We start from the raw sequence: 27,445 nt of genomic DNA, 5'->3' as shown, positions 1-27,445 counted from the left end.
TCCCTTGAATTCTTAAGCCCATTTATGATATATAACTTCTCTCTGATGCACATACGTTCTCTAATTCAGTTCTATTGATTAAGGACCTTGAATGGCAAAATTTAATGTAAACTAGTTAATTTATTATATACAGCAGCCCTTCTAATAATGTTGTTTTGCTGCAACATTAGTGGGAAAAAATGTCAATCCCTGGGCAGGTTAACTGTGTGGAGTGTGCATGTCCTCCTCACGTCGGTGCGGGTTTTCTCCAGGGACTCCAGTTCCCCCCATGTCCCCAGGACGGGCAGGTGAGGTGAGCTGGCATGTCTGCACTGTCCCCATCTGGCAGGTGTGAGGGCTCCTGCGATGGAAGGGCGTCCTGTCCAGGGTGGGTCCTGCCTTGTGCCATGAGTTGCCTGGACAGGCTCTGGCCACCCTCGGCCCTGAACTGAAATCAGTGGATTGGAAAATAATCATCTTTTTATTCGTCTTTCTTAAGTATAGTTCACATTATTTCAGTGTTTAACACTAGAAGTATCTGGATCTGTATTTAGATGTTTGGTGATGTTTATGTGAACAGCAACAGGCCGTAGGAACAGAACTCGCCTCTGGCTTCAGTGTCGCCGTCACTCTTGAATTTAGAAGTCAGAGTAAAAGTTTAACGCATGCGATCAGCTGAAAAATGTCAGTGACAGAAGCTGGACTTTGTTTTTCCAAACATGTTTCCAAAAGATTGTTTTATTTTAAAACACACAGAGTTGGATACACCTGCCTTTGAAATCACTGCGCTGGAGACGATTACAAGGATTGCTTCCATCGGCTACTTCTTCCTCCCCTGAGCCCACCGTCCCAAAGTCAAGGGCAGGATGAGAAGAAAGAAGGGCCTCTTCCTTTACGTCCCTGTTTGCCGTAATTATGAGTCCTTGGGTATCGTATGGCCGAAATTTCCGTAACCATTTGGCAATTATTAAAGTTTCGCAGTTGCTGATTTTCCTACTGGTGTCTTACAACCTGAGGGGAAAAAAGACAGCTCATGACATGACTCGCACTCGCCCCTTCCTCCTACAACCGCGGGAGCCACCGGCCAAGAGAAACAGCTCACACTTGTGCCGAGTTTGACCGCATACAAAGCACCGGGGAGACACGGGCCCCCTTTGCAGAAGCAGCACCATCTCTAAGAGGGGAGGGGCATCGCCAGCAACCCCCCAGGGCAGAGGCAGGATTTGAACCCAGCCATGTCTCCTGAACTTCAGGTCTAGCATGTTCACACCCATATGACAGTGGCTTTCCGTCATTAAGAAATCAGTTCCACCATCCTCACAGAATGAGGGATTTGGGGTTTGTTTTAGCTGTTTGCCCCTCTTACCGAATTCAAAACCAAGTTTCAAGGTTCCATGTTCCGAGATTTCTGTTTCACCTTCTCGCTGTGTGTCAGCGACCCCTTTGCCCTCTGCCCTTCCCTCCACCTGCTATCCTTTACCGCATGCCCGTCCTGGTCTCCCGTCAGCCCACAGACATCCATCTAACGCTCTTCCAAACAGGCTTAACAAAGGTACTAAGTTAGAATTAGGTACAAAATTATAACTGGTGAGATTCCTACTCAGTGAGTGATCAGTGCTTTATTTAATATAATCAGATTTTTTTTTCAAATGCTAACACAAACCCCCTTCTAAAATGACCCCATCGGTCCTATGAGACGCGTTCTCTACCTCCTCTGACCTTTTCTGTTTCTATTGCATTCTGGACTCTTACTGTGCATCCCATGAACAGCGCCCCTGCCTTCTGGGGCTGAACTATTTCTCTGTAGGCTCAAAATCTGGAGAAGAGTAAGGACAGGATTACTCTCCCAAGGGTGTACCATCTGTCACCAATTCTCAGTTCAGGAAGTGTATGTGATGTGGACACTGACCCCGACCCCACACCCCCTGCCCCGCCCCCCAGGGAAAGAAGGCAGCAGAGTGCCGAGGGAGAGAGTGAATCCCAGGACCACAACGCGAGGTATGTGCTCAACATCTGCCAACACCAGATGCAAAGGTCTAGCCCTCGGGCCCTGAGAGGTCAGGCTGACAGCCTCTGTTGTGTGAGCCTGCTACTGAGTGCTTGTGGGGTTTGCTCTGGTCATTTTCCTTGAACTTCCTCCTCAGTTTCCTTCCTTGAGAAAGTTTGAGGTGACATAATAGTTCTCCGTTTATATCAAAACTCTACCATTGTCCACTTTGATAAGTACTTGGTGCCACACTACACTTCCTTCTTTTACTGTATGTTAACAAATATCACGTGAAAACCAATCGTACTTCATTGAACTGTACTTACCAAGCATTGCTTCTAATTTTGTCATGGCAGGTTCATTCACATTAAATATATAGTCATTATTTCTAGGAGAAAAAGTAACAAGCTTAGTGCATAAACTAGGGGAGAAGACGGCCTTCACTATGTACACAGTAAGTCTACCTTTAAATATTTCCCTTAAGGCCAGTCTTTAAATGCCTTTTAGAAATGACGAGAATTCTCGCCACCCGTACGCAATGTGTTAAGTAGCCAAGTAGCCGCGAGGGCCCCTCTCCCTCCCGTCCTCCTTTCTGGCTTTTTGCTTTGTTACTTTGGCCACTTACGAAACTCACTGAGTTGACCCACCAAGCTTTATCCCTCTCACATGTGTTCCCTGGGAAGATTAAATAGCTAACTATTTACACACACAGAGGTGTGTATTTATGTATTATACATGTATGCATGTATAAATGTACACACACATACTAGTCTACACTCCCAAAAATCTTTCTTATATTTTTATAAATTTCAATATTAGGCCAAAGCCAAATGCTGGCCGGAAGCACTTTCTTCCTGTGCTTCACTGTCATTTTTAGCCCTAACTGGGTAGAGCGGGCAGGGTAACTCATCCTGACGCGGCTCGTCAGAGGTGGGTAAGTGAAGCACGTGTCTGCGTCTCTCTGGACCTGGCCAACTGTTCCCGTTGCCACGGCCCCGTCAGCACCCAGGGGAGTCTCGCAGAGTACTTACACCTTCTTCTTCTCTACCCCGCCTAGCCTCACCAAAACCGCTAAGGCATTTTTCTGTACATCCGAAGATAATACGTCGTAGCACCGCGAGGCACCTAAAACAGAGGTGGAGGAAGTCAGTGGCCTTCCGTTCTCACTAAAGGACAGTGCCACCCACAGAGGCGTGACTGACCTTGATCGAGAAGCTGACTCGTGAATGTTCTAACTCTGGCCAAGTACTGCTTCTCAGTGAAGTGGTCTTCTTCTTCCTTCAAGAGGTATTTGCAAATTATCTGATTTTGAAAGGGAGGATGAGAAAAAGAGAGGGAAAGGGCAGTCAAATACAATAGAACAGTAGGAAAATTCACATTACCTCCCTTCGTATCAGAGCAGACCAAACCCCTGCAAGGTTTGAGCACAGGAAAGCTGCAGAATTTGTACGCACTCTATTGAGCTCGTATCACTGTTCACCATTAGAAAAAAAAATTGCAATAGTATTGACATTTATAAAACATAATTTCTTATTTTAATGGGTTGCAAATTAAATAAATTACTATCAACTTAATTTATCTTACACTGCTTAGGGAGAGAGGGACTAAATTTTTTGTAACTATTTTTTCTCTAAAAAGACCTAGTAAGATGCTAGACCCTAAAATACTTGGCGATTTCTACTAGACAGGCGCTTAGAGGCAGAGGCGGTCTTCACTCCGCACCTTCTGAGGGCAAGACTGTGCACGAGGCCACACGGCCCTTTCGCTGCCCACGGCACCGCCTGCCAGGAAGCCGGGCCTGCGCCCTCCCCAGTGCACAGAGCTGACAGCCACGGAGCCCCCTTCTCGCAAATATGTACAGGCCTCTGATGGCCTCCATGTCATGCAACCTGTCCCCCTCTGAATGGGGGCACAGTTCCCGCTGACAGACACCATCCCCTCTGTTTAATCACTCCTTAGAGCTCTGACAAGCTCTCAGATACTCGCACATGCACTTTTCCTTCTCCTTCCAACTGGCTATGCATCATTCAGATCTTGTGTTTACTAGGTGCCTACAATGGATCAAACGCCTGGCTACATACTCCGATCAAACACTGTAAGGGAGCGTAACTGTGGTTAAAGGAATACTGTGCTCCAAGGTGTCCTGGAGCTGTCGTCCTCTGGGGTCCGTGATGGACCAGGTCCCCTGTATGCAGGGAGCAAGATCTCACCTGGCAGGTGACACCACTCATCCTAGTAAGCAGCCTCTCCGGTTCTCCCATTGACTGGGGAAGATACTTGCCCTTCAGGCCAGAAGTAAGTACAGGGCAGGAAAATCTTATAGAAAGATAACAGAGACCTTGTGAAAGATTTACATACCTGATAACATTCCACAAAAGGTTTAAAGAGTCCTATTAAAAATTCTAATGCAGTTTTCCCCTTCTCTGTAACTAGGATGTCCCTCGTTGTCACCTGAATGGTCTCACTTTTACAAAGCAGGTAGCAGCCTTCCTCAAAGTCCTGAAGGGGAAAGGAGAAGACAGGATGTACCAGTGGTCAGTCCACTGCTGTTTGCAGCCAGGTGCCCTCTGAACAAGAGAACACCAGCTACGCCACACCCCTTCCCAGAGGGCTCTGGTTGCCACAGAGTAGCCAGCGAAGCATCTGCTCTAACAGTCAAAGTGTTGAACTTCAAACACAGCAAATACAACCTTCATGAGCCTGTGGAATCACAACCTGGGAGATGGATTTCCTTTCACTTTGCAAACCCACACTCCTTAAATCTGAATAGGCAGTGCATACGGCAAGTCCTAAAGTACTTAGAATCCTCAAGTTCAGTATTCCCTCCCTTATCGCGGGTATTACGTTCTAGACCCCCCCATGACAGGTGAAAATTCGCGAAGTAGGAACCTTACATTTATTTTAGTATTTATATATATTTTAAGGCTTTATAAACCCTTCCCATACACTTATAAACCGTTCCCAGTCCCTTATTAACCTTTCCCACTCCCTTATTAACCTTTTCCACACTTTTATAAACACTACCTATATTCTTAAACATTCTACACTCTTAAACCTACGTAACTTTAACAACATGCGTATACAGTACCAGAAAATCCCGCGATGTAGCAAAAAAATCCGTGATAAATAATATTTTTATAAATCCCGCGATACAGTGAGGCCGCGATAAGTGAACTGTATATAGTGAGGGACTCCTGTCCTTAGAATCCTGTCCAAAAGCGCGGCACCCTGCCCGCGTTCTCTACTGCACAGCAGCTGTTCTCCGGAGCACGGCACACGGAGAGCGGACCCGCTGCCAGGCCCCGGCCCCCCTGCCCCAGCACCTGCAGTCCAGCCCAGCAGCCGGTGCGCTCAGCATCGCTCCCCACCACCAGGCAAGAGGAGCCTCTCTCATCTTCAAGCAAAAGGCCCCACTCATCCCAACAAGCTGTTCATAGGAAAATGTGTGCTGGCTGGTCAATTTTTAGCAAAATAGAGCTGATGTATTCGGAGTGGCTGTACTAATGGTTCGAAGAATGACCCTGTTCTTACCAAGTAATCCCTAAATTTCTGATTAAACTTAACCAAGGCTCAAACTCAAGATGGCTGAATTGTGAGTGTCCTGTCGCACGTCGCCCAAAGGAAGGGAAGACGATCTGTGAACCGTGCGCACCACGTCCAGGACTCGCGCCACAGGGGTGCCTGCTCTGTGGCTGCACGGATTTACCTGCAGTTCGTTTCCCGGAAGGAAGATGAACTCCTCTGACAAAACGCTGCGTAGGAAGCGGAAGTAGCTGTAGATCTCCTCTGGAAATAAATTCATTACAGAAATCACAACACTGTTTTTTAAAATTTCAGGGAGTGGCAAGAAGTCCATGCTACCCCCCAAAATGCAACATTGCAAAAGCATTTTATTCATCTATCAGGGATTAGAATTAAGGGCCCCAGTGAAAGCTATAACCAATCCAAATTTTACCTACAGAGCCAACTGTAATCTAGCAGTTTTAATGATGAAGCTAAAATACAACCACGCCTCTGATCAGTCATTCTGGAATGAGCAAGACACCCCCTTCCGCAGAAACCAGGGAGCTTCCCGTCGCCTCCCCCAGCCCCCTGGCAGAGAAGAGACGGGTTTATTCATCCCTTTTGAATTCCTATTTCCCCTCCCTTGACCACATCTTTAGCACCAGCATGCGTGTGCACACGACCACAGAAAGTCCTCTCCAGTTCTGACACGCAGGGCTATCTTGCCCACCGCCTGCAGAGGCTTCCTCATCTTTATGGCCTGTGCTGTGAGCTTCCTCTTTAGAGAAATACACATACAGATTAATAGCAAATGTGGCCTCCAGGCTCAGAGTGTTCATGTCACCCTTGAAGACCATGTGTGTAACCCCTCACTTACAGATGGATTCTGATGCAAGAAACCTCAGACAGAGCTGAAATCCAGATCTAAGTTCTCTGTGTGCTGAACTGAGTCCTCTCCCTGGGCCCCTGTCCTCCCTCCGTCCGAAGGGAGGCTGGGACACAGGACCTGAGGCTCTGCCCCAGGCTACAGGTCTGGCTGAGTCCAGTGTCCTCCGCTGAGAATCCCCCACGGAGCTTTGAAAAACAAGGCCAAAAATGCCACGTCTGGCCTACACTCCAGACCAACGGACTCAGAACTTTAGGGGATGGGGCTCACCCGCCCCAGTTCCACTGTGCGGCCTGGGCAGAAAACGCCTGGCCTTGGTGACAGGCCCTGGGGACAGAAACCGCGTCCCTCCCCTTGCACCCTCCCCCCTGCTGTGCGCCCGTAAGCGCTCCGGTGCTGCAGGAGCGTCTCCCCGCCCGCCTGCTTGTCTGATGAGGGAGCTGTTACAGCAGAAAGAGAGCTCCGAGCTCCAGGCTAGGACGCGGAGAACCGCGCTCCAGTCCCAGGTCCTGCCCTCCGTCATCAGGCAACGCTCTAGGCCCGATTTCCATATTTAGGAAAGGACAGGCTTAGATCAGAGGATTTCTTAGCAGATGACCATGTATTTAGGGAAACAACATCACTTCTACGGGTACAGGCCGTTACAGGTGGGTGTGTGGGCCGCACACGTGTGGCCGAGCATGAAAGGCTCTAAACGTCGCTCCCCACCCAGAACTCAACGGCTGGGTCTCTTCCAAAATTCAAGACCATGTTCCCCAAAAAGTTACCTTTTCTGAACCCAGGCGCCATCTGCAATGCCAGAGCTACTAAGGAGGGACGAACAAAAACGTTAAGCAACTGGTTCCTGTAAGCCGAGCACGTGAGGAGGGTGATGTGCTGGTAGATGAGGCCGTCGACCACTTCCGAGTCTCCGGCGTCCACTCTCAGGACCACGCGGTCTCGGATGAGGCTGGCGACGTTGGCATGCAGGAGAACGCTGGACTGGACCACTTCGTCCGCAGGTTCGTTATCTGCACACAAGACAATTCATTCAGGCAAATGGCGAAACCCAGGACGGGTCACTGCTGGGCCTCCTACCCATCGGTGCTGGCGACCTGCCCTGCTGATTCCCACGCCAGGCACCGGCTTTAGTTCTACCACTTGAGCTACTGACATCATATGTGAAGGGCACTTTATTTATTTTATTTTTATTGTTTTTAATCCTCACCCAAGGATATGTTTATTGATGTGAGAGAAAGAGAGAGACATTGACTGGTTGCCTCCTTTATGCTCCCCGACCGGGGATCGAACCCACAATCTAGGTATGTGCCTTGCCTGGAATCAAACCTGCCACCTTTTGTTGTACGGGGCAACCAACCAACTGAGCCACACCAGCCAGGGCTGTGAAGAGTATTTTAAAAGTTCTATTTCAAAAATCAAATTCTCCCTCTATGGACACGTAATATATCCACCCCAAATTTGTCAGCTATTCTGAAATGCCCATCAATTCCCACCCTGAAAACAAATACTTCCTCAGGAACCGAGGGTACCCTAAGTTTTATAAGAGCTTCAAGTTACCTGACTAGGAAATCAAATATTTGTGAATTTAACAATACTAAGAATGCCCTTAAATATATATATTAGAACATGCTTCACACACACACACCCCTTGTTTAGACCAATTCCAAGATGGCAAGAATATCACTTTGCTACTTTACAGGTGAACCACAGGGCAACGCAGAGCGGCCCCTCCTGGCATCGGGCCTCCCTGAGCACAGAGGGAGGCTGTGGGCTCTCTGGTGTCCCTACATCCGAGAGACTAAAGAAGCGGGTGTGCAGCAGTTCCTGGTGACCCACCAGCGGCACTATGCTGGCCTGGAGACAACGGAGGAGTCAGGATTACAGAAGCATAATGAAGAGACAGTGAGCTTTAACAAATATTCTTGGGAAATTATTTTACTGCTCACCTGAACCGAAGAGCTGGCCGACAGGCAGGTGAGCAGACACACTGCCCAAGCCGGGCAGCACATTCAGCCAATGCTTCACGGAAAGGGCAAGGGAGAGGGGTGGCTATTCTTCCGGCTGCCCTCACATTCGCCCCGGACTAACGTGCCTAGTCTCACCTTGCTTACGAAATGACCCAGTATGTGATAATACAGCGTGGGGCAGAAGTGGTGTTACAGTTGTTTGTACGGAAATTAATATAATTAATAAATAATAACACAAGAATAAACTCTGTCTCATGTACTGGCAACTGTAAATCTAGTTTTGCCCCACCCTGTATTATATATGATACACTTTACATATATAATACAATGTGATATTATATAATGATACATATCATAAAAGGCTCTAGATATGAGAGTTTAGGAATATGGAATAATCTGATTTAAAAAAAAAACTGAATATATACAACATTCTGAATTAGAAACAATGTTTAATCATGCCACACTATTACTATACCTAGATTCTCACTTTATAATAATTAAGAGTTATCTGTGGCTAAGCAGATACTCCTAGCTATGGATTGGCTGCATATTTATCCCATCTTGAAAAAAACAAAACGACTTAGAAACACAGGCATCTGTGTGCTCTCATGTTCCTGGGCCAAACATGAGCTATGAGGTTAGCCCTCTTACGACTTGCTCCCTTGTGTTATAATCAGCATGCCCTCTGCCTCCTATTAGACCATTAAAATACTGAGAACAGATATCTCATTCATCTTTATTTCCCTACTGGTGACTGACAGCTGACGGCCTCTTGGGTAACACCTCCTAGGCACCCCTCAGCTCCACCCCAGCTCGGCCACTGCCGCAGTCCAGGCTCCTTCGTTTCCTATCCGGCCCAGCAGCCTTCCCGCTTGCCTCCCTGCCCCCACCGCTCCCCACTGTGGTCCACCTTAAATCGGACACCAGGCTGTTTTCTAAAGGCCAGCTGGTCCTCCTTCCCTGCTGAAAACCTGCAGCTGTGTAGAGTAACGCACAGACTACAGTGCAGACCCCCACAGCATGCAGGCCGGGGGCATCCAGCGTCCCCCTCCCAGAGCCAGCACCCTCGCCTGACCCACCCCTCCCTTAGCAACGCTCCTCCCCTGCTTTCTTCCCAAAGAGCTCCTATTTCCATCAAGACTGACTCAGAAGTCACTTCTCTGAGCCCTTCCCCGAGCGCGGGCCCCTCCCTGTATGGTGTTATTTGTCTGTGTTTCCCGGGACCATCTTCACTAGCCTGCACGCCACCCACCCCTGCCCCCTACAAACCACAGAACCTCCAGAACAGGGGCTGCATCTCACTCATCTCCGTATCCCTGGCAGTGCCAGCACCGACTAGGTGCCCAACATGGGCTTCATGAGGGAAGAGCAGGTGCCTGACTGTAAGGAACTACCTGGTCTTCAAAGGACCGCATTTCCAACGTCAGCCTCTGCAACTTTAAATCAGAGACTGAAAACAACTTAAGCTAATTATTGTTATATACACTCCAACTCTCATCATGGTATTTATAACACCAGTGAAGTTTTTACAGAGTTGTTATTAACACTTACAACCTAGTGAGGCAAACGGGTTGCAAATACAACGTGGTTTACAAAGAACTGTGTGTAGAGGGACGCTCTGTGAAGTACAAAAAGATTCACTCTTTATTCTCCACTCTGCTGGGTGCCAGAGACATCGCATTCCAGTCCTCAGGATAGAGTCCCGTAAGGAGAAATGACATGCAAACAATTGTTCTCAGAAAACCAATGTCCTATAGTGGTAAGAACAGTACTTTGCTCTAAGTCCTATGTAGGTTCCTCATGTCTAGGCTACAACTTTTCCAAAGTAAGAAATAAAAGAGGGCAGTGTTCTCATCACATATGTTCCACATACGTACCCGGCCAAACGAGAAACCCCCCAAAGGTCTGGGTTAAGCCTTTTAGCCACAGAGTCTTCTCCACCAGAGAGTCGAAGTCCATGGACGGCCGGTTCTGGAGCAGGACAGCAACGACCAGGACCCAGGGGCTCAGCACCAGGTTCTGGATCTGCAGAAGCTGCACTCTGCCGGCGACCTCGGCGACGAACGCATGCATGTCCTCCGACTGTTTCTGAGGAATATACCTAAAAGGCAGAGCACAGAGCGAGTCACGGTTCTGCTACGGAGACAAGTGCGAAGGGAGAGGGCGCGGGGGAAGACAGGCCCCGGGAAGGCTGCTCAGGCTTCCCGCCAACCACGCTCCCCAGGTCCCCGTGCAGGAAGCCTGCCTCTGCTTTACTCTCCGCGTGCCTCTAGGCAGGCTCCTGACAGGTGGTAAGGATACTCAAGGGAAGGGGGTCCTACTGTTTCTGCTTTTGTTGCTTTATAAGTAGGCCAGATCCCTTCTATGGCAACTGAGTAGAATGAACTACTCTGTCTCCTCCAGACCCACAGGACTTAGACCATCTCTCTCGTCTGAGCTTATAGGATAACTGCTCACGTCTGCCCTGGACAGGGGTCCAGCCTACCTGACTGCCATACTGTCCTGCCGAGTACCGCCATGACCCTCACCCCACAGTCCTCAAGCAGGGATCACCAAACTGAATCAGAAGACACCGGGAACCTATGGGGCTGGCTGGAGTGGGAAGGCTCATCTGGCCTACAAGCAAGCCACGTAACAAGGTGGCTTAACATAAAAGCTGTAGCCAGGGAGGGTGCCTGTGCTAGGCAACAACCCAGTCTGAGACCTGCAGAGAGAAAGCCCGTGACAACAAAAGCGGACACCGGCTCTGCGGGCTCACCGAGCTGCCGGCGAGGCACCTGCTGGGGGAACTGACACATGATGAGTGATGCTGCAGTCAGTCACACGCTGCCTGCGCTGCCTGGCGGGGCAGACGCTTTCTGTCTCCCTTGCTTCCCCAGGCCTGTTTCTCTTAATTAAGAAAACCTAAATGTGTATCATACCTGCATCCTGAAAGAACCTAATTCATTTTCTTGCCTATAAAACTCTATCCTTCTTGAGAACAGAAACTCACTCCTATTCGTTACTATTATACAGTCCTCTCTGGGATCCAAAACACTCCGTGCATACTCTGGCTGTCCTACCGTTTCCATTCATTCACTTGCTAACAATGCTGTCTTCCTTCCCACTTTTCCCTTGGTCGGGGACTGGCTTCCCTGAGAAGAAGAAACACTGTCTGACTTTGCATATCTGACATGTATGTCCTGCAGCTAATTGTTTTTGGCAAACATATCATTCTTCTTTAATCAAGGCTTTGTGCTTCCCCTTGTGTGAGCTCAAATAACCAAGTTTCAGTTCTAGAGTGGTCCAGAATCACAATTCACACTTTCGGATTTTCATCCTTGTTTCTGTATCAGTTACGAAAATACCGGCCTTGCACCTGGGAACCAAGTTGTATGGGCTCCGGCTCATCCTCCCAGCTGCCAGAGATCGAAGGGACAGAGGGTCTCCGAAGTATACGTGGATGTTGCCAAAATTTTCAGAGAGAATCTTCCTGGCTTTCAGTAATCCCTAACAGGATCGCAACAGGGGAAAGAGAACAAAAAGAAGCAAATTAGGAACTTCGTTGATGTGTAAACTAGCACTTCCTCTCAATGCCAATAAAGTCAGGCTGGGCCGTCCTTTACATACAGTTGTAGATTCCTTTGGCTTAGGAACCCCGAGAAGCTCATACACATAAAGAGTTTCTTCCAATATCTTATCGTAAGTGATGCTAATTGGAACAAGGTAGGTGTCAAAAACTTCTCTTTTGAAAAATGGTTCCATCACAATATTCAGAAGACCTGTAAACATAGGGAGAAATGGTTTTTCATAAATATCAGTCTGAAAACAAGAGCACATGAACAGGAATATACGAAAAGTGTTCATTCTATACTAAGCCCATAAACAGTTACGCTTAAACAATTACACTTACAAAGAAAATACCTTGCACAAAAAGTGTCAAGTCGCACTTAGCAGCTATAGTGACATCATGCCTAGAGCCTTTGGGTTTGTATTTTCCCCCCAGTCTGTAAATGACCTACCAAATTTAGGAGTCAATGTCTTAGCAGAGCGGCTTCTTGTCCCTTCGAGGAAAAATTCAACAGGAGCATAACCAGTCTTTAAAGAGAAAACACAAACAAACAAAACAAAACACAAAACCCATTGCCTACGCTTAAAGTGATAAATGCTTCTTCTGATTCCGTCCCCAAGCGCCCACCCCGGCCCTGTGAACAAACACTGCTCGCAGAGAAACTCCAACACGGGGGCCACGCAGAGGAACGGACTATTGAGTCTGCACATTCCCCGGGGAAAACACAGCTAAGCGGGCCATTGGCAAGTTGAGGATCTAAACAAGATCTTGCAGCAAACTTCAGTGAAAACCAAATATAGCTGGAAAGTACTGGGCAACTATGCATATTTACCCGTAACATGGTTTTTACGTATTCGGAGAACACAGCCCAGTAGAGCCTGTTGCCGCCGAAGGTGCGCCGCATGAAGAAGGCGCCCGACATCCGCAGCAGCTCCCCGACCATCTTCATTCCTAGGAAGTCTGAAAGATAAAGGAGGGCTGATATTGACTTGCAGAGCCTGAAACTTTCTCCAAAGACCTAAACTCAAGCTCTGTTAACAAAGATTTCATATATGTAAGATACCCCTGTGATATTAATAATTGTACTTTCTGAGATTAAAATCCCCAAGAAGAGACAGCTAACAGAATTACGGAAAAAAAGGGACTCTGGGCAGGTGCACGCTGCGAGGTTCCCTTGTATCCTCCACACACCTCTGTGTTCACAGCCAGACTAGCCTGAGACAGAGGGCACAGCGGGCAATCTGACCACGGTGAATGATGTTGCCACGCTCACTTCCTCTGTGAGCCCTGCTGCTGAACTCGACAGGCTGACGTGTGGCCACCATCTGGACAGCCAGCCAAACAAGCTCTCACCTGTCCTTTTCACCCATCAGGTAAAACATCCACCTTCTTTTAGACGCACAGATTTAATAGAGCAAGTCCAGAATAAGAGGAGGAGATCTATCATCAGTTTTACAAGTCTTTCTTTTCATTTTCCCTAATTTTCAAATAACCTTCTCGCAGGTCTATATAGGTGAAAATGTTTCTCAAGTGCTTAAGTCCCAGAAGCTATTTTTTTTACTTTTTTTTTTTTTACCTCACTGTTTACTACATTCATTAACAAAGGTATATGCTTAAATCCGCTTCCTTAGCTACCTTGAAAGATGATAAATAAATAATTTATTTGCCTTAGCAATCCTACTTTTGGGAGTCAATACTATGAGAGTAAAAGCCCTGATATAAAAAAACATGTTGTAAAATTGTTAGTAATAGCAAACCGAAAGTATTATACATCTACACAACTGAATACTATATAACTATTAAAATTTTTAGACATGAAGTTGAACTCTTATCCAACACCATGTACAAAACTTAACTCAAAATGGACCAAAGACCTAAATTTAAGAACTAAAACTATAAAACTCTTAGAAGAAAGCTTCATGACATTTGATTTGGCAATGTTTTCTTGGAGATGATACCAAAAACAAAGAAAACAAAAGAAAAACAGATAATGCACTATTTCAGAATTAAAGACTTCTATGCGACAAAGAACACAATCAACAAGGAAAAGCTGACCCACGGAATGGGAGAAAATATTTGCACATCATATATCTGACAAGGGGTTGATATCCACAATATATAAAGAACTCCTACAATTCAACAATAAAAAATAAACATGCGAATTTAAAAATGGGCAAAGAACTTGAATAGGTATTTCTCTTAAGAAGATATAGTAACTGTCAATAAGCATATGAAAAGATGCTCAACATCACTTATCATTAAGGAAATGCAAATCTTCACACCAATTAGGATGGCTAATATATATATATAAAAACAGAACATAACAAGTACTGGTGAGGCTGTGAAGGAATTGAAACCCTGTGCGCTGTTAGTGGGAATATAAACTGGTGCAGCCACTACAGAACGCAATATGGGGGTTCTCAAACAATTAAAATAAAATGATCATAGAACCCAGCAATTCTACTTTTGGGAATACACCAGAAGAATTGAAAGCAGCATTATTAACAATAGCCAAAAAGCAGAAGCAACCCAATGGGCCCCCGATGGATAAATGGATAACAAAATGTGGTATATACATGCAGTGGAATATCATACAGCCTTAAAAAGAAAATTCAGACAGACGTTACAACATGGATGAACCTTGAAAACTCTGTGCTGAGTGAAATAAGCCAGTCACATAAGGACATACTTATGATTCCACTAACATGAGGTACATCGAGGGGTCAAATTCACAGAGGCAGGGTAGACTGGCTGCCAGAGGCTCAGGGCAGTGTACAATGGGAAGTCTGCTTCACGGAGACAGAGCTGCGGTTTCGCAGGAGGAGAAGAGTCCTGTGGCGGACGGTGGTGATGGCAGTGCAACCATGTGCATGTACGTAATTAATGCCAATGAACCGTGTGCTTAGAAGTGGTTAAGATGGTCAACGTTACGCTTTGTGTATTTACAACTTAAAAATACTTTAAAAATTTAGATCTATTTATTGACCTGTAGTCATTGATATATTATCAAATTAAACAATGCAAAAGGCAGGTAATACATAAAGGGAGCATAATCTCCTTTTTCAGCCCACACCAGCAGCCCCGGTGCACACCCGCTTGCACGTCTGCGTGGGCCCCACAGGCGCGTGTGGAGGACGTGGGCAGCGTACCCTGCGCCTGCGGGAAGAAGGGAGAGGCCATTCTCACCATCTTCTCCAAAGACCTCAGCACAGTTAAAGTCATTCCAGTGCACATTTTAGTTTTTACAACTGAAAAACGTAGAAAGGCAATACGTACCCATCCCTGCTGCGATGACCGGTACAGGTAAGTCATAGTTGTATAAAAGGAAAGACAACATCAGAAAGTCGATGTAACTTCGATGACTAGGCAGCAGGACAACTGGATGTTCCTGGATGGCTCGCTGCAGCTTTAGAATAAATAATGTGACATTTTACTAATTTCAGTTTTCTTTTCAATTTAAATTACTGAGGTGTCACTGGTTAACAAACCTGTACATGTTTCAGGTGCCCGACTCTACAACAATTTTGGTTTTCATATTATTACAATCATATCTCAAGTCAGAACACAGAAGAGTGTGTGCAGGTATAGAGGGAATACTATTACTGTTTTTCTGCCTCCCCTACCACACACACAACACTTATTTCAGAGTTCTCATTAAATGTAATGCAAGAATATTAAAAATTAAATTTTTATGGATCGTAAGAATAACTGATGATCACCAATGCATATTAGTTGGGTATCATATTAAGCACTGTCTGTACTAAGCATTTCATATACACTGTTTAATACCGCATATTGATGAACAGCCTTAACTTCCTTGTTTGTGACACGGTCATGCATCTAGTAAATGACAGAGCTGGGAACAGAACTGAAGTCAGTCTGAATTAAAAAGTCAGCCGTGAGCTGGTACACCAGACTGGCTGTCCACAGAGCAGCACAAACTTCTCTCGTAGAAGCACATCTGTGAATTTTTAGGACAAATGGGAGGAATGAGATTGCCCGGGAGAAGGAGGGCCATGTAGCTGGGAGGGATGCACTTGAGCTTCCAGGTGTAGTCCTGAGGCTGTCAACTTCAACAATGCTCACCAGCATCACTGTGCTGTCTGTCTTTCTGAAACCTAAGTGTGACTAACTGAGGTAAGCAATTTATAACCGCTTAAGACATGGCCAGCCAACATGCCCTGGCCCAAAACACTGTGCCAATCTTTCTTTGGCAAAGATCTGGCGAGGCAGTCAGCAATCTAAAAAAACTCACAGGGAAAAAAGTTGAGGAAAGTTTTTCCTTATAGGAAAAAATAAACTATTAAATAACAGAAGTGATGCAATTAGAAAAATCACCATTTGGCAATCATTACAGTAATAACTGATCCAGGGAAAATATCAGTCATTGATAACAATTCTCAAATTATCTCTCCCCAAGATACTTATTAATTGCAAAGGGAAAAAGAACTTTACAGGGGAGAAACCTGGCGAATACTGAACGCTGCCTTCACCAACTGATGCATGTGAACATCACCTGTAAGGGGACAAACAGACCTGATGCACTCAGAAGACACAAGGTTGCTTCTGAGGTACGCCTGCCCGAAGTACACAACCTGAGTCTCATATTGAGAAAACATCACTCTAACTCAAATCAAGGGACACTATCAATTAACTGGTCTGTTCTCCTCAAAAAAAATATCCTGAAACACAAAGGCTAAGGAATTGTTCCGGGTTAAGAGTCCACAGTGATATGGAAGCTGCAGGGCTGTCTTTTGCTGCACAGGATACAACTGGGACAACTGGTGAAATGTGAATGAGGCTGTACAATGCTGATGTCAATAACTGCACCATAAAAGAATGTCCTTGTTTATAGGAAAGACGTGCCAGAATATTGAGGAAAGGAGCAAGGGGAAGCTAGGTGAAGCATGCACAGAAATAATTTGTATGACTTCTGTAACTTTGTGACATCTGACATTAGCATTGCCTGTAAGTCTTACCTGTCTAAGTAGGTTAGTCTGGAGTCTGTAGGTATGAAGGTCAAAGGAGCAAACACCACCCTCCAGAGAGGCAGAGTCTCTTCTGCCAGATGGAGGCCTGATGGCCAGACCTGCCCACTTAGTGCAGCGTGAGAAGTCTTGGAGTGGATTAAGTAGTGAGGGGTTGAAGAAGTGACTGTTTTTAATAAGCAATACTCACTTTCTGAATACCTTCTTCATTTACACACACTTTTGAGAAAATCTGTTTAAATATTTTGCTCAGGGCAAAGGCAAAAAACCGGATGGCTCCCAGACGCAGCTTGTGGCTCATTTCATCCAAGATCTGAGAAGCCTCCTCTTGGAGGACATCCACAGGCTGGAGGGATTCCTTGGAAAGCTAAATGGAAAGAGAAGCAGGGAGAAATTTCTAAAAAAAGAAGCCAGTGCTCTTTTTACTCAAACCAGTTCTACATGGACCAATATTGTTAAACTAAAAAATGGTATGTTTTGTCCTTCATTTAAATGGACAGTTTATTTCCCAACAAAACAAAAGTAGATAAATGATCTTATTTAGACAAGTTTAAAGACTAGAAATTCAAAGAGAATCGGCTTTGCAGGACAGTATTCGAGACCTAGGAAAGCCACCAGCTCCTGGGGTATAATGAGCTTGCACCCCAGGAGCCAGCACCCAGACACACATTTAGCAGAACCTTTCGGCAGACTCTCGCAGCGCTTCATCTGCTTGCTCAATGCCATTACAAGGTAATATACAAGGTTAAAGTACAAGATCACACTGAAATACCATCCAGGCTACATCAGATGTACAGGACACTGGTACAAAACCCCAGACTCTCAAAGGATAATTAGTGAACTCAATGATCTCACAAAGGAACTCTCTCTCTTTTAAAAGATTTTATTTATTTTTAGAGGCGGGGTAAGGAGGGAGAGAGAAAGAGAGGGAAAGAAACGGTGATCAGTTGCCTCTCACATGGCCCCAACTGGGGACCTGGCCCACAACCCAGGCACGAGCCCTGACCAGGAACTGAAACAATGACCTTTCGGTTTGCAGGATGACACCCAACCCACTGAGCCACACTAGTCAGGGCATTGCTCTGAACTGAATAACCTCAAACCTATCTGCCAAAACCCTTGTGTAACTATTTTTAATACTCTCAACTGCAGCTCCTATCAGTTTAAGAGTGCTTTCCCTCTGGGTGTATCTGGAGTTTTTAGCAAGAGAACAATTAAAGTCAGTGTACTATGACTACTCAAAGGTCTTTTTATCAGGCCACTGATAAAATAAATATTTAGCAAATCATAACAAATTGTTTTCCAGAGATAGGAACAAGGCAAAATCTTTTCTATTCATAAAAGGAGCTACCAGCACGCTCTGGGCCATTAAAGGGGCGCTTTCCTTCAGCAGATAATCCTTAGAAGGCTCGTGGTCTACTAGAGAGACGACACGATGACTGAGACATGGCGACTTCCCTGACAATGACTCCAGATACACAGGGCGGAAGCCGCAGTCCCTACCAGTGTGGCGAAGGCTTCAGTAAGCAGGGAAGTGGGCTGGGAGCGCAGAACACATCTAACTAACAAAAACGGGGACAGGGTGACGCTGGAGCTGGCTATTCATTCATAAGGGCCACAGTTTCTCCTTAAGGACCAACACTCCTTACAAAATAAACTGTGCCTCAATCACTTCTTATTTACAGCCCCCCTTTTACAGAGCTACTTAGTACTTGACACAGAAAAACCACCACACGAGGAAGCTTTTATTTGAGGTTTAACATGCAATCACACAAGTAAAATTTGTATAAACACACATCCACACTGACTCAGAACACAGAAAGCAAACGACAAAGGAAAAACAGAGGAAACGAACTGGCAGCTACGTGCAGCTGGACACAGCTGTGTCACGTATGCTAGAAAGTCTTTCACAAAATGATCGTCTTGGAGCAACAGAAGACCAATCTTCAATGTCCTGCAAGATGGGCTGCTTTAGCAATCTCCTGTTTTCTCCAAAGACCCCCCTTTCGTGTGGCCGGTCATTGCTCTGGTGATTGCGCCCCCGTGAGATGCCATCCTCACCCTTACTGTTGCCCCTCCTTGCTTCTGTGGTCTGGTCATACTGAGCTACTTTCGGTGCTTCGAATATGTATGTTCTCCGGCCCATAAGATACGTGGGTGGTTCCCAAACTCTGCCATACTCTTGAATTGGTGGGGCTTCTTTAAAGACTACTGACAGTGGGCTTCCTGCCCTGACATTCTGATATAATGTGTATGGGGTGAGATCAATGTGCAGGAACTTACAAAAGCTCCCGAGTGATTTTAATGTGCAGTGAGGTTTGAAAACCACAGGGAAAAGTTATCTGCTCTACTAGAAATACTCTTTTACACCCACTTCACTTGGAAAACCCCTAATCATCTTTCGGGCCTCATTAAAAAAAAAATTCTTAACTCTCTACACAAAATTAGCTTCCCATCTAACTGGCGGGCCAGCACAGTGGGACCCCCCTAGCAAGTCCTGTACCGTAACTGATTATATAGCTGTCACCATTCCCTATCAGATCATACACATATGAGGTCAGGAACCTCGCTCAGCTTGCTCACTGCCAGACCCCCGAGTGTCTAGCAGAGAGGCTAACACCCATTATGACTATGATAAACACTTGATGAATGTGCCAAATATAGCTAAACTTAAAAAGATACATTAAAGATAGCAAAATACAGTCACAGAATCGAGAAGAGAAAGAACTTGTTGACCATGGGCCAATCTGGCTGTGGCGGGACAGAGACTCACTTACCTGTTTAATGACATAGAAAACCTCTTCAGAACTGAGAACACTACTTTTAATATCGCTGGGCTTACACGGAATAATTCCCTTATACAGAAGAGGGGTGTAGCACTTCATCGCAAATTTTAAGTCGCTGATGTGCCTCCTTTCCTCTAAAATATCTTCAAACTCATCCCACTTTTTGAGCTCCTTCTGTGGATAAGGCAAATGAAAGAAAGTAAGGCACATACTGTAAAATAAATTAGGACAGATTAGGGACTATACTTGCAAGGTTTCATTTTTACCAAAATTTTAATTCTGTGACATATGAACAAGATCAGAGTGACCTGATGTTAGATTTTCCTAATAACAAGAAAAAATGTAATTAGGGTCAATAAATTGATATTGAACAATCACAATACTTTTTGTTTTTGTACTTCTGACTGCTATCTTTGTAAAGCCAGGATCCCTCTGGGAAAGTTAACAAAGATAGCAAAGATGAGACACTAAGCTGTAGAGTTCTCTGACCAATTTTATAAGGTTTCATCAATCACACTGATAAGCTTGTTTTGTCTGTTTCTTCCACTTAGCTTTAAAAATTAAATCAGAGCGTACATTAGAAACTCAAAATTGTGTCCAATCAAATAAAACTACATCGGTGCCAACAAAAGGAAGATTCACTCAAGAAAAAAGGGCCCCACATAAGCTACTGTCGAGCAGTCTGTATTTGCTGTGATTACTTTATCTCCTTTCAATCCGCTGCAATTCAGCTCCTACCCACCAGCTCCTGAAACGGCTGCTTCTCAGGCTCCCAATGACTTCTGCATTGTTAATTCTTACAAGTTTGTTTTTCTGATTATAAAAGTCACAAGAGGAATAATAATTGCATAGCTGCTTACTGAATGTCAGGCACTATTCTAAGAACTTTACAACCACTAAGGAACAATCCTATTTTTAAATGCTAATATATATTTTAAAAAGGAACAATCCTCACAACAAACCTGTGAAAGCTCTGAAGGAGTTTTGATCCTTACCCCCATTCTGCAACGGGGAAACAGAGAAGAGGAATCGCTCACCCGCGGCCCCACAGCTCACAGAGGGCAGAGACAAGATTCCGACCCGAGTCAATGGCCTCACAGACCGTGCTCCTGCGTGCTATCCTATCACTATCATGTGTAATTATGGACTATTTGGAAACACGAAAACAAACATGTAAGAATTACCCATAATTTTACACCCCAGGAATAACTACTCTTAACACTTGTTTCCTTAGTTTTTCACTCACAGATACAGAAGTACATATTTTTAAAGTTCAAAACATGGATATACCAAACAGAGTTTATCTTGCCTGTTCGACTATATTATTTCCCTATACTAAACATTCATTTGAAACATTTCAGTGGCTAACATAATCACCCTTATGTTCCCTCACTTTTTAAAATATTTTTTTCTAATTACCAAAGTGACATATATTCATTATAAAAATGTGTAAGATACATTAAAGCACAAAAAAGAAAATTAAAATCACCTGTCCTCCTGTGACTCAAAGGCCATTTTACTGCATGGTTTTCTCTGCATGTAGACGTGTCCCCTCCCCACCACACGTGCATTTGATCTGCCACCTGAGTTTTTCACTTACTGTCAAAACCCCTGCTCCATGCCATTTAAGTATTCTCCACACTATTATTTTACATTGGATATATGGATTATTTTTCATTCATCCCCATTATAAACAAGTGCAACAAGCTTATTATTTCTTTTGAATTTCATCACTGAACCCTGGCCTCTGTTGAGCTCCACCCTCCCGGACCTCTCTACCGCAGGACACCCTCCTCAGCGATCCCTCCTGTCCCGACCTCCGACCATCCCGAAGTTTTCCCACTTTGGTCTTTAATTCATGACTCTCTTGTTGCAGCAGAAAATCCACCTCATTTCACTAATCCAGGGATTCTCAACCCACCTCCTTTAATATATTAACATCACCAAACCTCTTTTTCACTCCACATATGTGCTGAGTACTCTCGCTACTCTTCCGGTTTAAAAACACTAATTACCTATGCTTCCGAGTCTTCTGTCCTGGTCTCTTCCCTCACCTAAGCTCCTCATATACACATTTAGTTGCAAACACTTCACATTTGGCCTTTCCAAACTGAAATCACGTGTGCTTTGCACAATCCAACACCCTGATTATTTTCCTGAAATCTTAATCAACTGCCATGCCGTCTACACAGCACTCATATCATTCTTGATGCCTCCTTCCCCACCCTGTACCTTTTACAAATCCAGTCCATCCAATCCTGTGAACATGGCCTTAAGGACGTATCACAACACATTTGCCCCAAGAGCCTCCTCACCCGTCTCTTTGCCTGTGCTGCCCTCCCTCCCGCGCCCCACCGGGCTGCCAGGGACTTTTGAACACACAATTCCGACCAAATTGTTCCCTACTTAAATGACCCCTCACCACCTTCAGAATAAGACCTAAGCCACTTCTGGTGTCACCTGAGAACCTATGACATGGCCTTTCCTTTACCCTCCAGACTCATCATGCACCACGCCTCATGGTCCATCGCACATGAGAGATTTGCATTTGCCCAGTGCAGTTGACTGAATACTGATGTGCCTCTGGGCCTTTGCACATGCTCATCTCACTGCCTGGAATGCCCTCTGTTCCTCTGTCATCCTTGCTTCAGGCATCACCCTTTGGTGAAAACCCTCCTTGGCTCCCCAGATGGAATTCCTCTGCCTTACCCATCAGGACTTCTCCACCTAGTACATCTATCTACTATGGAAGGCATCCTGCAACACTGTGATGTCTACATGTCTGTCTCCCCACTGAAGTGCAGCTGTCTTTTAGGATGGGGCAGTTCGAGTCCTCCTTGTATCTCCAACATTGAGCCATGTTTGGAATATGCATATTTGGTCAATAACTGAATGACTGGATGTTGTGGTAATAGAAAAGAAATAGAGAATGTTAAACTGAGGCCAGGATTAGGCATAAGAGTGTAAACAGAAGGAATGAGCACTTAGTTTTTATGAAAGAGTAGCATGTGAAATATGCGAAGCTGGACATGAAGAAGAGAGAATCTATGAGAGAAAAACCTAACTGCTGGAGTTCTGGTGTAAAACTGCAGTCATATCATATCACGTACTCTTGTTTACAAGGCTGGAGAACCTTCTCGAGTTTCACATTGCTCATTAATAAAATAATACACAGTTACATAGGCTCAGAATGCAACAAACTACCAAGTCTTAGAGACGTTTCATTTAGTGGTCCTGGGGCTAAGAAGAAAAAAGAATCAGAATCAGCTGGGAATATCTATTTATCTACCTATCTAGAGACCTACCTATTTATCTGTTGGGCTGGCAAAAAAGTATGCTACATTTTTTCCATACTATGGCTCTCGCTTAGTTGTCTTTAACTTCATTCAAAACAATTTTGTTAGCTTGTACTGTAACAGCTGTCACGTCCGCGTGCATTTAAAAATCTTATCAAAATTGGTGAATTTCTGTGCAGCCATTTTAATATTAACGATGGGAGAAAATACACATTTTCAGTGTATTATGCTTTGTTATTTCAAAAAAGGTAAAAATGCAACTGAAACACAAAAAAAGATTTGTGCAGCGTATGGAGAAGGTACTGGGGCCGATCGAATGTGTGAAAAGTAGTCTGCAAAGTTTGTTGGTACTACTGACATTTTGGCCCAATGATTCTTTGCCGTGGGGCTGTCTCACGCACTGGGAGATGTTTAGCAGCACCCCTGGCCTCTGCCAACAAGGAGCGACTCGTGTTAGACAGCGAACATGCTCATAATATCCAAATCCATAGTTACTGGTGAAAATGAAAAATGTGCCTTTCATTTTATGGAAAAAACCATACGAACTTATTGGCCAACCCAATACCTGTTTGCATTGAGAGAGAAAAAGGGGTGAGGTGGGGAGGCAGTGAAGGAGAGCGGGAGTCCTCAGGTCAGGAACCCGTAAGGGAGAGCAGCGGGCATGCGTATTTTGAAAAGTTTACCAAATACGATCTACAATCTCCCCATGGTTCTCTGTGACCTGCAGGCCGGAGTCCACACTTCTTAGCACATGACCGCAGCCCCGCTCCACCTGGCATCCTTTTTCCACCACTCCTACACAAGGACCTGCAGCTCCCTAAACACATTATGCTATCTCACGGCTCCCCCCATCTTTGTTCAAGTTGCTACCTCTAAGAATAACTCTCATTATCATCATTATCACCTGACAGTGTGGTAAACAGACATACACAACCACAAAAGCACAAATAGTAAAATTTAGTAACACAATTAAGAAGCATCGAGTTTTGAGTATATGTTACTTTTGTTGTTTTTAACAGGATTTACTTAACAGTAAACTTATAAGGTAATGTTTAATTTTTTTTTTATTGAATGTATCAGGGTGACACAGATTAATAAAATTATATAGGATTCAGACATACAATTCTGTAATACATCATCTGTATATTGTATTGTGTGTCCACTGCCCCAAGTCAAGTCTCCTTCCATCACCATCTTCCCATACCTTCTTCTACCTCCACCCCCCTTAATCTTTCATTTTAAATAATAACTGTGTTTCAACAAAAGGCTTGCAAACTTCTTGAAATTTAACAATCAGTGTGACAGCAGGTACAAGACTACTGTAGCCAACACTGGAAAGAGAACAGAAGGATAAAGATAGAGTAACTAATGAGGAAGAGTGAGTGGAGCGCTACTTTAGATTGAATGGTCACTAAGTCCTCTCTGGGGAGGTGCTATTTGTGCTGGGACCTCAATAATTAATGCTGGGAAAACACAGCAGTGCCGCAGAGAGGGGACCACAGCAGTCTGAGGAGGGCGCATGCTTACCGTCTGAGAAACCCAAAGCCAAGGGTGGCTGTAGCCCATGACCACACAGAGTAAAACCAGAGGCAGCAGTCACCTGGGCTTAGTGCCTTGTAGCCCATTGTAAGGAGCTGAGACTTCTCATCTAACAGGAAGCCAGAGTTTGGGTGCAGGGTAGCCAGTGATGACCGACCCCTGTTCTTCTGTTCATTCTGTGGTCTCACTGAAAGACTTCAATCAGACCTGGGGCTTTTGATAAAACCTACTTGCCGGTGGCTGTGAAATCTACATGTTTAGACCAGACCTTTCTTGTCTGCTCTGCTATTTCTAACTCTATTTGGATGTCTCCCAAGTCCCTTGTGAATTATCTGGTCTATAATAATCCATAAATTAAAAATCATTAACTTTGCCTCTCACACCTCAAACTGAACACAACCCCAATTATTATTATTACCCTGACTAAACCTGCTCCTCTTCTGTATTTCCTACCTGCGAAAGGCGTGATCATCCACCCAGTTGCCACATCACAGAAACCAGGAGTCAACCTCAGACCGCCTCCTCTTCCTCAGCTGCCACCAACGCCCCCCTCCCTTCTCCCCAGAGCCCCTACCACTGCCCTCCTCTGGCTCTCTTCCCTTCCCTGGGTCACTGCAAAGGCATCCAGACTGATCTCCATGATTCCCTCCCTAACCAGACTTTTTCTCCAGTCTCTACTTAAGTAAAGGAGGAGACGTTACTCACACCAAAAATCATGCCAGAAACCAAGCAGCTCTTAGACCTCACCACGCAAATGTGCTCATCCTCCAACGGTGCCCTATAAAGTGACCGTGTTATCCTTAAGGGTGCGTAAGCAGGACATATAAAATTCCTTTAGGAAATATAATCCTCAGCTGTTTCTTCCCTCCCCTCCATTCTGCCCTTACCTACCTGCTTGGTTCCCGCAAACATGCAAGGGAGTAGTTTTCTTACATTGAGGCCTAGAACAGCTTCCTCTCCCTCGTCTCCCATTCCCAGCTCAAAAACTCAGCTCAGTGTCACCTTCTCTTCGAGTCCCCAGATAGGTCAGTGTGCTCCTTCTCATTCTCCTGCAACATGCTATATACATGCTTCAACCACTGCCCTTAACCCACTTCACTGTAACGATGTGTTTACTTTATGACTCCCTTTGAAGTCCTCAGCGGCAAGTACCGGCCCTTTAACTTCCATATCTTAAACACTGAGAGTTGCTGCAATGTTTGCTGCAATCAGCAGTAACTGCAATATCTCAAATATCGCTGTCAGATTAGCGAGATCGTTGCACAATCACAGTGCGGCTGAGCAAATAAGGACAGCCTAAAAGAGGCAGAAAAACTTCAGGTTACTATGGGTAAAAACCATGCGGTCGTCCCAAGAAGTGTGCAGTGCCAGGGTTGCAAAAGCTCAGGGACAACTGGCCTCGTCTTTCACATGAAAAGTTGACAAAAGTCTCATCAGTAAACAGCCACTGGTGAATGGGGAAGTAAAATATCAACTCTTTCCTTCAATACACACGTACTCAGTTCATAAACCAGTTCAGGACTGAAAAAGTTACCTGCGGCGGCCGTTGGAGCTACATAGCACCCCCTTTTCCCCGCATCCCTTGCATGCTGCCTCTGGGGCCGCCACCGAACCGCGGGTGAGCGGCCCATGCGGAGAGGGGGCAGAGAAGTAGCCCCCTAACAGCAACTAGGAGTGCCTGACTGCCAAAGACGGGAACTCCCCGTGTCCCGAGGAATACTGATGTCCCAATTTGAAGGTAGCCATATATGTGAGAGAGAGAGAGAGAGAGAGAGAGTGTGTGTGTGTGTAGTCTCTCTTGAAACTGGGTTTGTTTTTTTCTTTCTCTTGCTTTTTTCCCTCTTCTCCCTGTTTTGACCTTCCTACACAAATTAACGTTATGTTTAAGTTAGAAACTGCCCCGAACTGCTTAGGACATGCCTGGTAACATACCATTAAAATGTGTTCTTTTATATTCTCCTAAAGTAGATACAAATTAATCTAGCGGTTTAAAAGAAAAAGAAAAAAGACCAGTTACCCCAGGACTGTAATCCTGAGCGCTACAAAGCTCTCCTGAAACTTGTGAGTGCGCAATAAACGTTTTGTCGGCAAAAGAGAAAAAGGAGCGGTTAAAATCAGGAGACAGCGACAGCCAGCCAGGGCTGGGCAGAGGCTGGGTGTCATCAACAGCCTTCCGAAATGACTGGTGGGAAACGTACAGTGACAGAAGGAAGACAAAAACAGGCAATAAAAATTTCCATAAATCCCGAATCTCCCCAGATTAAGAAACGACTTCAGTCCTAACAACTCTGCCCACAGAGGAGCCGAATACTCTCGGGCAGGAACGCGGGAGCAGCAGAAGGGCGGGGTGGGAGCCCCCCGCCGGCTCCCTCGGGCTGGGGAGGGCCCGCAGGTTTCTCGGGTTCGCCCCAAAGGCAGCTCGACACGCCCTCGTTAGAGATGCGGAGCCTCCAACTCTCACAACTCGTGCCCGCGGCTCGCAGGGGCTTTCGGAAGGCCCGGCGCCCAGCGGAGGGAGAGAGAGGGGCGGTGGAGGGAGCCGGGGGAGCCCCCACCGGCACAAACTTCTAAAAGCACACACACGTTGGCACACGCAGCGAGGCATCGTTGCCGTGGAAACCAAGCCAACCACCCAGCCCCTCTCGGGGAAGTCGGACCCACTCTTTTGGGCCAGGGATCGTGGGCCGGAGGAAAGTGGGATGGGGAGAAGGGGGTCCTCCCTCGGGCCCGCCCCCGGCCTCGCTTCCCTGGGCGCCTACCGAGTACAGGAGCACGACAGCGCCGGGACTGGTGGAGCCGACGGAAAAGCCGGAGTTGGATGTCCTGGGAGGCTCCATGGTGCGGCTGCCGTCCCGAGCGGGGCCTGGGACGCTTTGCTAGGCGGTGGTGGTGGTGCGGCGGCTAGGGGCGGTTCTTCCGCGCGGGGCGGCCCGACCTCGCCTAGGGCAGCCGCACCCTCTGCG

The 27,445-nt window shown here is 45.8% G+C and overlaps 1 protein-coding gene across 1 annotated transcript; it reads right to left on the bottom strand.

Moving 5' to 3' along the window:
- Window positions 1–683: 683 nt before the first annotated feature.
- GNPAT (glyceronephosphate O-acyltransferase) lies at window positions 684–27,352 on the bottom strand. The gene is made up of 16 exons (XM_090263467.1): window positions 27,242–27,352; window positions 19,639–19,821; window positions 17,052–17,228; window positions 15,150–15,279; window positions 12,706–12,833; window positions 12,325–12,400; window positions 11,933–12,084; window positions 11,682–11,812; window positions 10,201–10,424; window positions 7,124–7,366; window positions 5,673–5,752; window positions 4,325–4,465; window positions 3,169–3,268; window positions 2,998–3,091; window positions 2,293–2,354; window positions 684–990 (listed from the first exon to the last, which is right to left on the bottom strand). Exons 1-16 carry the CDS (start codon window positions 27,317–27,319, stop codon window positions 947–949), a joined length of 2,043 nt encoding a protein of 680 aa, XP_090119593.1. The 5' UTR covers window positions 27,320–27,352; the 3' UTR covers window positions 684–946.
- Window positions 27,353–27,445: the final 93 nt, after the last annotated feature.

Source organism: Furipterus horrens, unplaced genomic scaffold, assembly GCF_987537825.1.
Source record: "Furipterus horrens unplaced genomic scaffold, mFurHor1.1.pri manual_scaffold_15, whole genome shotgun sequence".
NCBI lineage: Eukaryota > Metazoa > Chordata > Mammalia > Chiroptera > Furipteridae > Furipterus > Furipterus horrens.
Note: the sequence above shows the minus strand (reverse complement) of the source record. Positions and strands in the feature narration are given on the sequence as shown.